Genomic DNA, 11,412 nt, shown 5'->3' with positions numbered 1-11,412 from the left:
ACTCTGGCCTAAATTTAGGTCTGGTCCAGGGCTTACTATATTGTAGTATATTAAGCGATGGTCTGGCCTAATGGCTTAAACTCTGGCTTAAACTGTAGTTGTAGGTATTACGTATCTTTCATGACTCTCCCCATATACTGCATTGAGTATAAATATGCTTAACTTTGGTTTTCATTATTTATTGCTAAAAAAGACCAGTTTAAAACACTATTCACTTTTAGGGGGCTTACTTATCGTTTCTACATTTGCGACATCTTAAAATTCGAGACATGAGGCGGCAGTGTCTTGCTATTTTGAACTATTTTAAAAGGTAAGTTAAAAGAGTTTTTATTATTCTTTATTTATTATGTTTGTGTTCCATTTTTTTACAGGTATAATAAAAATCTATTATATAGCATTTTTTTATTCTTAATCTAGTATTTATGTCTCAAATATGTTTTAATTTGTATGTGTTTAACAAAAAAAAATACTTTATCTAGTGTTGAAAGAACAATTACGATTTTTGATGGTGGTCTGTCACTGGAGGCGGAAGAGAGCAAGAAAAATGAAAAGGAAAGTTCAGCCAGCGAGAAAGAAGACAACAAGAAAAAAGGTGATGAAAAGTTACACAAGCCAAAATATTGCTGCATAAAGTTTAACTCCTCCTGTATATCAATACTACTGTAAATCCTTTATCCTCATGTGCTAGGGCAATGACAGTGGTTATAACACCATTGTTTTGTTTCATACACCTTGTGCCCGCTTTGGAGTAACCTTGTACGTAACTTAGTGTATAATTTTTTTTATAGTGTATGGCTCACAATTTGGACAACCCATGCAGTCTAATGATTTGGAGAATTTTTTTTTAAACATTTCTTCTTCTGCCTACAATGGCGGCAGTGGAGAGCCTTGAACTTGTATCCTCTGTACTATATCTGAGCACTCAACTAAGTTTCTGTTTTAATTCCTAGGAAAATTAGGTAGTAAGAAAAACCAAGCATCTTATAACCAGAAGGTTGAACAAGCCAGTGGTGGTAAAGGACACAGTCGTGGTATCGGATCTCATCACTACATGCATAATACACCTGCTGATTTTAAGGTAGAATATATAATTGCATTTTTTTATAGGAAATTCTAATTTTTTTTCTTCTGATTTTAAGGTACAATGTACTTTATTATTTTGTACGAAATATCGAAATGTACAAAATATTTAACTTTAAATAGTTTGGCTGCTTGAACAGTAGTTTTTATTCTGTACCTAAACTTCTTTTTTGTTTACTTGACTATGAACCTTGTCGTACAGCATGAAAGGTTATGGGATTTAATATTTGGGCAGCCATAAAGTTAAACATATTCAACAAAGTTAGAGACGTAGTAACGCGTATGCGGGCACAAGGTGTATGAAACAGAACATCGTGTTGTAACGACTGTCGTTTCGACCGTAAAAAGACGCTACATTCATTAATTTATTCAGATTGATCAGAACAAGTTCATGGAATTTAACGGGGTTGAAAATCATGACGATTTTTACACCCTGGACCCCGAAGAGACAGACCCAGTTGATGAGGGGGTAGGAGGTGACGGTGGGGTCGGACAAGGGTCAATTACTGCCTCGTCACTAAGAACAGGGTCCCTAGGGTTTGGGTCTACCCCCCATGTTCAAGACCAGAGAGGGTATTACATAATATATGAATCAGCTTTGATTGAACTTAAAGAACTTGAGAAGGAACTTTTGCTGATGGCTTCACAGTTTATACACAAGGATACAGGTTTGTGTGCGGATATATTGGTTGATTCTGAGATTTTATATTAAAACGTACCAGAAAATATGTGTTTTATGAACCTTATTATATTAAAATGGTCTGGCGCTGTGGTATAGAGGTTATGGGTTCAAGGCTTGTTGCTGGTACCATTGTGAGTGTATGTGCCCTTGGGAAAGACGCTTACAGAAAATTGCCTAAATAAAATACAAGAAAACATCACCCACAAAGTTACTTATGTGGTAACTTGTAAACTGGCACAAAGTATATAAAAACAAAATACCCACGTTATAACCACTGTCGTTTCCGGCCACTGGGTTAAAGTAATTTACATTCATTCATATATACATTGTAGAAATGCTTTATTTATGTTTAAATACAAACATAACAGCCCATTTATAGGACAGAATTGTATTCATTTTCATATGTTCCGTTTGTGTTAGAAAAATACATTCTTTTCACAAACTGAAAAAGCATTTTATTTCCAGAAAACAGATCTGTGCACCGCCGTTCATCACCAGAAAGAGTACAACGTCGCCACGAGGCGCCTGGTGAGGTTGACATTGCATCGTATGGTCATCGTGAAATTGATAGATTTGCTGTCATACTTGATATGTGGACGTGTGAACTTAACTTTTTGGTCAACAAGCGAAAAGTAAGGCAGGATTCAATAAATGTTTTTTTTTATCCTTGAAAGTCGTTATATCATTGGTGTTTTGTTTCATACACCTCGTACTAGCTTTCAAGTTACTATAAAATTGAACAGGAAAAAAACAGTTTAAAATTTTTCAGTATTAAATGCATCTCGTGTTTGACTTTTAGTCAAATGCTCAGTGAAACAAACATTAAATTTAACTTAATTCTTTAACTAAACAATAAATACATCATACCTTCCAGCTACTAGATTGCTACTTAGAAGCTTATCAAAATACGTTTGATCCAGTTGAAAGACAAGATATAACACAGGTTTGCTATTTATTTGGAATCTGTATCTTTAAGTTACAATAAAACCTAACCACTGAGCTAAAGCGCCGTACCAAAAGCTAATGAAAACACACTATGCTCAATACTAAAAATAAACATTTGTAAAAATATATTTTTTTTCTCAGATACTGACTGACATATTACACCAACGACCACGTTATGACTTCACCCACGATTACTTTATTCGAGTTTATAGAAACGAGTGTGCCTGCCTCAGATTACGGACACTTCTATTGACACAGGTGAAATATAGTTGGCTAATATTGTGTGTTGATAAACATGAAGTTTTGTTAAAAAGTAAGAAAATTTACTGTTAGAATATTTTTTTTACAGATACTGTCAAGTCACATAGATGATTGCCGTACATACGTGAAACAAGTAACTCGTCCCAACCATATGCTTGGTATGCCCCTATCTATTCCTAACAAACAAGAAATTGCTCTCAATCTTTCAAAGTAAGTTAAAAATATCACAAGCAAAACGGCTGTCTGGAATTTTTAATGTTTAATACAACTGTATAAACCTTATTAAAATGTTCAATATGTCATTACAACAGCTGGCCAGTGCTGTAGCAAAGTTGTTAGCAGGCGTATCTCTGACCCAGAGGTTATGGGTTCAAGGCGCGTGGTTGCTACCATGGTGGGCGTATATGTCCTTGGGCAAGCCATTTAACTATAATTGCTCCAACCCAGTGGTCACTAATGGGTTGTCAGCCACACAGAAAAAATATTCACCCATAAAGTTACATACAAAGTAACCCGTAAGCTGGCATGAGGTGCATAAATCAAAACACCCATGTTATACTGACTTATTTTCCGGCTACATGAGAATAAAGCAACTTTCATTCATTCATTTATTCACAGGCCAGCATTAAAACACCTGGACATGGTAGAATTCCACCCAACACTGGGTGTTGCTGCTAACAGAGTATATGAAGCATTGCGTGGCACCATGCACGATCTAGAACAGGTAATAAAATATTATTTTATGGGAATGAAAGATATATCTCTTTAGTTACGATTAACTTTCAAAAACACAATATTTCAATTTGGAAATTATATATAAACTGTAGGCCAATGTAGAAAATATTTTGTTTTAATAAACAGTTTGCACCATTCTGGAATGATATTTTGTTGCCCAGAAATCCCCTTTAAAAATTTCAATGCAAAAATGCATTAGTGGGCTTAACTTATATGTTTTAGCCATAACTGGCAGTGAGCATGAGGTTCCATTTCCTTTCAGACCTACCGGCCTACATGCATGAGTGAACACATCAACCTCGAAAAACAAGCGTTGGAGTTAGCACAACGTGAATGGAATGGAATGTTGGATATTGGAGCCTCATATCCTGCACAGATACAAAAAGATGTAATTTAACTTTTTAAATATATTTGACTGTTATATTCTATATGGGTGAGATCCTTGTCAGGACCTAGCATTAAAATCAGAGTTGGCCCATTACCCTAACATCCAGACTGATTATATAACATGTAAGCATACTCAACCCTGATTATTATAAAACCTATGGATGCCAATGTATATATATATAATATACCCACAATACATAAACGAATCTATCCTTGGCCAAGCTATAAAGTGGAGAAATCCTATACGTTACCGTTAAATCCCTTGCCTACCTTCTGGAAAAGAACAGGCTCTAATATTTGATAAGGTCCATGTCGTAGAATTGCCCTGGGTGTAGGGTAATGGGACAACTTTGGTCTAAATCTCAGGTCCCATTGCGTGCCATGCAGTAGGATCTCACCCATATAGAATATGATTTCTTTTGCATATGTTTTAATGTATTGTTGAATAATAAGCATACTAAGGTAAAAGTTACCCAAAATATGCAACACAGCTTAATTTAATACAATCTTTTTTTTAGCTCTTCTGTGATGCTTTTGTTGAAGTCCCTTCCTTGGTATGTGATGCTGTGCAGGCAGTACTTGCGCAGGAAATTGAAAATTCTGCGACAAAAATTGCTGACTCACGCTCTGTTGCCATGGAAACATGGAAAAAATCACTGGAAGTAATTCTTCTGCGTCATCGATTGATTGAGGCGGCAGGAGAGACAGAAATACTTGCAAGGTAATTTTTTTATTTAGTTAAATGAATGTAAGATATTTATCCTCCCGTGGGAGACCAAAAACAGTCGTTATAACACGGATGTTCTGTTTCATACGCTTGTGCCGGTTTATGAGTTATTTTCATATTTAACTTTGTGGATGATTTTTGGGGAGGATTATTTTTAGTTTATTGCTGACAATTTGGTAAAACCCATAAAGAACTACTGGGTTAAACCAATTATATAAATACTACAAATTATATGAATAATGATGTATATAAACTCTATATTACACACAGGTTATATAAGCAAGCATCATCTGAAATGGGATTTGAAGAGTTTCACATGTACTTGAGACTTGTTCAGTTTGAATTTGCAAATCGTAAAGAAAAAGTTGACCCTCACCCTTCTACTATTACTAACTTTATACCAGATGACATCAGTGCAGATAGGTAAGCTATAAAGAAAGCATAAGTGTTGCCATATAGTTTCTATATATTTGGTGTTGTGACACAATGGTTATCGCGCCTGCCTGTAACCTAGAATTTAGGGTTCAAGGCCCGCTGCTGCTACCATTGTTGGCAAATGTAATCTTGGGCAAGACACTTAACAGCAACTGCTTTACCCAGTAGTTACTAATGGGTTGACTAAGTTTTCAGCCATACATAAAAATAAAATATAAGCAATTTTCCTCAAAAACCGAACACCTGTGTTATATTGACTGTTGATTCCCTGCCACGCAGGTGTAAAACAAATTACATTTGTTTATACACAAATATATTAAACCTTTCAGGTTTATACCACAACATATGTTGCTTGCTATTCAAGAAATGGATGAAAACCATTTACCAAAGTTCTCATTTAGAACCAGGGAATCATTTATACAGGTATGTGTCTTTAGATGTTTCTTAAAACACACATGATGTATCCTACCGTTGCGGGGTTATGTGACCTTGGACAAGACACCTAATGGCAATAGATTCAACCCAGTGGTCACAAATGGCCTGTCTAAATCCATACAGAAAAAAAATTCTGTACAAAGTTACATACGTGGTAACTGCTAAGCTGGATCGCGGTGTATGAAACGAAATACCCCTATTAGAACAACTGTCATTTTTTAGCCACGCCAGGATAAAGCCAGGTACATTCAATCATTCAATTCCAACCCTCTTTTTATTGTTTAGTTTGTGGATTCGGATAGCTGTTTAGAGAATATGCGTGTGGTTGTGGCATGCCAAGTGACGCATAAGAATGCTCTTACGGTTGCTATAACGCAATCAAACAACTGCTCACAATGGAAAGAGATGAAAGCAGCTTCACACAACGATACAACTAAAGTATGTATAATGGTCTATATTTCCTTTTATTTTTTGGTTGCCTTCTAATTTTTATTTTTTAAGACAGTGTGTATTTTAATGCTGTGGCATAGATAAGACCAGGGTGGCCTAAACTTTTTACTCATAAAGTATTGCATTTATTAAATGCTACTCTATGGTATATTTCAAGTCCTAATACAAGGATGCACATTGCATGTTTATTTACTCAATTTCTATATTTACTCAAGGTATGTGTTTTAAATATAACACAAAATCAGATAAAAACTTCTACTTTTTTTAGTGCTAAACTAGTACTATAGACCAAGTCGAAATACAAAGTTGCAAATTACATATTTACTTAGTTTCTATATATGTACTTGTGTATAATACACAGTCCTACATAAAAATCATTATTTTCCCAGGGGTCTGAGACACGTAGCAGCCACAGTATTAGTACTACACTAACACAAGGCACTGCCAGGTCTGGGGCAGCCTCACCCAATATTGGTAGACGTGGTCACAGTTATGCAGGGAAACTAAAGTTTGGTTTTGACAAGCAGAAAAGGTGAATCCACACAATATGAATATATCATTTGTATTTATCCATGTGAATACAATAACAAAAGTCGCATTTATTAATATGGCGATCAGAAGAGAAATAATAGTAAAAGAAACCCTATAGTAAACTCACACTGAACACTTTATCGTTGTGACCTTAATTTAGCAAAAAATTTAAATTGACTATATACAACCTTGTTAAAAAGTGTTTTATGAAGTTTTAAATGTTTTATAAAATTGTACAAAATTTTTTAAAGTTTGAAAAAATAAAAAAATAAGTTTGTAATTGTTTTACAAACTAGTGTAGAGAATGTGGGTAAGAAGCCCAATTTACCTGGGAAACATGTCTGGTTTCATGAAGATACGGTTGAAAAGCATTTGTAAGTTTAATGTGATGGGTATATGCATGCAATAGTGCATGGGAACCAATATAAAATGCATGCATTATATTTCATGGGTGAAATTCTACAACAAGGGAACTGAGATGTAGTACAAAGTTGACCCATTATACCTAAGCATGCCTCTTTTCTTTGGTTTACAAATTTTTACATAGAACAAAACAGAATACATAGCACTTATCAGTGCTTCCAGTTATATAAGTAATCTATCTGGGCAGTACAGAGTTAATTTGGAAACTGCCACTGGCAACACTGTGAAACTGCCCAAAACTGGACATACTTCAGGGGTCACCAAAAGTAATTGATTTTACTGCATACATTATACTTGTAAAGTTAGGGTTGGGAAAAATTGTTACAGGATTAAAATAAGTAGTAAGCAAAGTTTCAAAAACCCTGCCGTAGAAAAAAACAGTTTATATAAATCTTTGCATGTTTTAGAAACCACTTTTCCTGTAATATTTCATTTTCACTATTAATATATATTACCCCATTCTTATTTAATATCTTCAGGGTACCCAAATTTTGCATGAAAGTCTAGATTAGTCATTTGTATTGCCAATATATACAATGCGCTGGGCGCATACTTTTATGTACATATATGTCCTTGTGCAACACTTAACGACAACTGCTCTAACTCTTTAGTTCTTTATCCGCTGTCTAAAGTGTCAGTCAAATTCAAAAAGTAATCACCCTCAAAGTTACATACATGGTAACTCGTAAGCGGACATGGGGTGTATGAAGCAGTACACTAATGTTATACAACTGTGATTGCCCTGCCGAGCGAGTAAAAAAAAGATTATTTCAATTTTTTATATCCATCTAGGTTTTTACCATTACATCACATTTCACAGGGCACAAGATGCTTTCATATCTATCCAACTAGAAAAGACAGGTCCACGGGATGTAGTAGTGAATGCTTTCATTCATAAAAAAGAAACCGCAGGAATGACCATGAGAAAACCTGGTGAAATTGAAAAACTAAAACGTACTTTTGTCACTGACTTCTGCAAAGAGTAAGCAGTTAACTATTTATTTCATTGGTGGAAACTTTTTGTAACATTTAGAAAGACTACGCTGCAGTCATTTTTGTCTGTGTGTTTTTGAATCCTCTGTTTTAAAAAACAAATTTTCTAATTTTTTTTTAAATATAGGGAACTTCTAAGTTTTGTAGTCTTTTTTCTAAATTTTCTTGAATTTTTCTCTTATTTTCTTGATATTTTCTCTTATATTTCTTTAAATATAACTTAAATATAGGAATAGGAAACAATATTATTTCACCTTTTAAAAAGGCAAAGTACTACAAGACCTTAAAACAGTATTTTTCTACCTATTTAGAGTTTCATTCCGCATGGGTCTACATGCAATGAGATCACAGATAATAGCTTGTTACTCCAACATATTAAGCGCGTTGGAACCTTTTCCTTCTACAAGGGATAATTACTTTCTTGTGGGGAGACCGCATGAGAAAAAAAGGAAATTGGTGAGATTTAGGTTTAAATCGTGTAAAAATTGTATATAACTATATAATATACTGCAAGGGTAAAATAAATTCAAGCCACCATTTGAGACTGAATGCGTTTTATATTGTTGTCATTGGGCATATGTGACCTGTGAAAATAAAACAATGCAAAAAAAACTCACAAATAAAAAAAAACAATGAAAAATGGCCAACACAAAAAAACAAAAAAAACGACCAAAAAATTATGTACACAAAGTATTTTAGTGGCCAATATATTACTAAATGCACAAATGTATTCAAAAATACCCAATTCATAATGTCTCATTATGTTTATTACAATCAGGATGATGTGTCAGCAATGATTCCTGATCCAAAATCTCTCCATCGAAGACCACGTCGTGTTTTATCTCCAGATGGAAAATCTTTCATGAACATTTGGTTCATACCTCATTACACAGAAGTGGTGATAGCATATAGGAATCTTGATTATGAGGTAAATCATAGTAAAAGTCTTGTGCCTTATATGTATTACTTTGTGGTATGACTATAGATGACTGGGTAATATCTTTTTTATATTACAATTTTAATTTATAGTAGGCTAGGGTAAGATTAGACATTTCCTTTTATTCTTTTTCTCATCCCATTTAGTAGTAAACAAAGAGTAATTACAGGATTGTATAACTGTAGCCCTGCAACTTAAAAAGGGATAGGCCTGGCACTCTGGCAGTAACAACCTATATATTCTATTCTTGTTGATTTTTTGGCTCGGGTAGAAAAAGGATTTTTTTGGGCAATAAAAATGAATAAAATTAACATTTTAAACAACATTGGATCCAAAAAGGATACATAATACCAGGTAGCAGAAGTAACAGAAAATAATCTACTACATATTACTGTACATATTACTTACAGGCCCAGCAAGAAGTTTTATCAACATGGTTGTTGATTGCGTCATCACTTCATGACATCATCCTATATTTATGCGCGCATGCACGGCTCGGCAGTGCTCGTCTGAAGCAGCAACTTGTGGACCAATCAAATTACAGCGTTGCTGCAGACTGGGGCGGGGCAGAAGGTATTTGGATTTTTATTATTATGAATTTTTAGTGTCTTGATTGAAATTTAAGTAAGTGTACTTGATACTATAGGTCTGTTTTTTTTTGTATCTTTTTTGTGTAATTTTTCAGAAATTTTAATAAGTGTAGTTCTATAGATTTTTTTGTGCATTTTTTTCGAAACTATTTAGTGTATTATAAGTGTGAAAGGAATTTTTCTGAGTTTTTTTTGGTAATTTAAAAAGATCGCTGTTTTAACTGCCATATGACAAGACATCATTAGAGTTTTTCGGTAAGTAGCGTTTCCATTAACCTACACAAATAATTTTCAGTTACTTTAAATAACAAGTATAATATACTTGACAGCAACAATTTTAAATAAATTCCAGGTGTTGGTTCAGAATTGAGTGAAATTCAGCAGCAAATTAACATTCTTAAAGAAGGAGCTTTCCCCTATACCAAAGACCCCAAACAAGTAGCCAATCTACTTACTTTAAAGAAGGAAAACTTTTTCCTGCAGTTTGATGCAGCAGTGAGGCATGCTATGAGGTGAATTTACTTTTTTTTTATATGTGAAAAAATGTTTTGAATTAATAAATGTGACTTATTTATCCTTGTGTGGCTGGAAAACAATAGTCGTTATAATCCTGATGTTAATACCCCTTGTGCTTGACGTTTTAAATGAATAAATAAATGTGACTTATTTAAACTCGCGTGTTGGGGCAACGACAGTCACTATAACATGGGTGTTCTGTTTTATACACCCATGTCCATTTATAGGATACCGCGTATGTAATTGTGAGGGTCACCAATTCAGTACAAAAGTGTGGACAGGACTTAGTTTCCCTTTCCACTGTATAAACAAAGACTGTATAACTCCAGAAAAACAGTCAATTTTTTTAGCGGTTATAGTATATTTTCCCAACCCCTGCTACATATCAATATGTTTCAATTTTCAAGTTACTTCTACCCACAGGGAAACCTTCCTGGCCACAGAAAACCTTTCAGCTTTCCACTCCATCAACAACAACATGCATTTTGCTCTCCCATCTCTCAGCAACATCACCCAAGGAAGCTTAACTTGCTTCATCCGGTGTCCGGAACCTCTGGATGCGGGGACTTCTGATGCAAAGATTCTCTTCCCATGGCTGAGGTCTCTTAACAAATTAAAAAAATTTCTTAATTTTTAACATTAATATTTTTTGTTGAATTTTTAAATGTTTTTTGTAGATATTTTTACATTAGTTTTTACATCTTTTTATACTTAGCTTTGTGGTCCAACCCAGCGGTTGCTCCAACCCAGTGGTCACCAATGGCTTGTCTAAATTGCCAGTCGTACAGAAAAACCACACTCGCAAAGTTACATACGTGGTAATTCATAAGCGAGCATGACATGTATGAAACAGAACACCCATTTTATAACGACTGCCCTTTTCCTACCACGCTGATATAAAGTTTCATTCATTCCTCTTATATTCTCATAGTTTCCAATGTTCAAACGGCCACCACCCAACTGCATACCCTCAGTATTGGAAAGATGTAGAATCATGCACACAACTTTGTTTGGCTGGTTTATCCAACACTGAGCGTCAATGTGCTAATGGGGAAATACTTGGTGTTGCTTTGCTGTTACAAGAAGTTTTAAAGGGAGGCACAGCTGCACTAATGGCATTAGAAGGTAAAAAATTAAAAAGTTAAACTGTGTTTAAATTGCATTGGATTTGAATTTTTTCATTGGAATTTTACTGAAAGTATTGTAAGATATAGAATTAAATGAATTTTTTTTTTATTCTTGAGTGGCGAAAAAATACATCTGAGTTGTAAAAACACTTAAAAAC

General features: G+C 34.4%; 1 protein-coding gene across 2 annotated transcripts in view; it reads left to right on the top strand.

Moving 5' to 3' along the window:
- The first annotated feature begins 194 nt into the window (after positions 1 to 194).
- The window catches only part of LOC100181268, a 27,877-nt gene continuing 16,659 nt past the window's right edge, over positions 195 to 11,412 (top strand). The window contains exons 1-23 of one of the 2 annotated variants that reach the window (XM_018814528.2): positions 195 to 310; positions 480 to 592; positions 951 to 1,078; positions 1,454 to 1,748; positions 2,228 to 2,394; positions 2,637 to 2,705; positions 2,849 to 2,965; positions 3,057 to 3,178; positions 3,587 to 3,692; positions 3,966 to 4,091; positions 4,609 to 4,811; positions 5,088 to 5,240; positions 5,582 to 5,675; positions 5,973 to 6,125; positions 6,527 to 6,669; positions 6,965 to 7,042; positions 7,912 to 8,073; positions 8,396 to 8,540; positions 8,863 to 9,012; positions 9,432 to 9,594; positions 9,964 to 10,123; positions 10,551 to 10,727; positions 11,059 to 11,252. In XM_018814528.2, the coding sequence (XP_018670073.1) occupies positions 270 to 310; positions 480 to 592; positions 951 to 1,078; positions 1,454 to 1,748; positions 2,228 to 2,394; positions 2,637 to 2,705; positions 2,849 to 2,965; positions 3,057 to 3,178; positions 3,587 to 3,692; positions 3,966 to 4,091; positions 4,609 to 4,811; positions 5,088 to 5,240; positions 5,582 to 5,675; positions 5,973 to 6,125; positions 6,527 to 6,669; positions 6,965 to 7,042; positions 7,912 to 8,073; positions 8,396 to 8,540; positions 8,863 to 9,012; positions 9,432 to 9,594; positions 9,964 to 10,123; positions 10,551 to 10,727; positions 11,059 to 11,252 (3,259 nt within the window). In that variant the 5' untranslated portion in view covers positions 195 to 269. The remainder of the gene's footprint in view (positions 311 to 479; positions 593 to 950; positions 1,079 to 1,453; positions 1,749 to 2,227; positions 2,395 to 2,636; positions 2,706 to 2,848; positions 2,966 to 3,056; positions 3,179 to 3,586; positions 3,693 to 3,965; positions 4,092 to 4,608; positions 4,812 to 5,087; positions 5,241 to 5,581; positions 5,676 to 5,972; positions 6,126 to 6,526; positions 6,670 to 6,964; positions 7,043 to 7,911; positions 8,074 to 8,395; positions 8,541 to 8,862; positions 9,013 to 9,431; positions 9,595 to 9,963; positions 10,124 to 10,550; positions 10,728 to 11,058; positions 11,253 to 11,412) is intronic. The other variant, XM_002124508.5, reaches the window with a different exon arrangement.

This window comes from Ciona intestinalis, chromosome 12, assembly GCF_000224145.3.
Source record: "Ciona intestinalis chromosome 12, KH, whole genome shotgun sequence".
NCBI classification, from domain to species: Eukaryota; Metazoa; Chordata; class Ascidiacea; order Phlebobranchia; family Cionidae; genus Ciona; species Ciona intestinalis.
The sequence above is the reverse complement of the archived record's forward strand: the minus strand, read 5'-3'. Positions and strand labels throughout refer to the sequence as shown.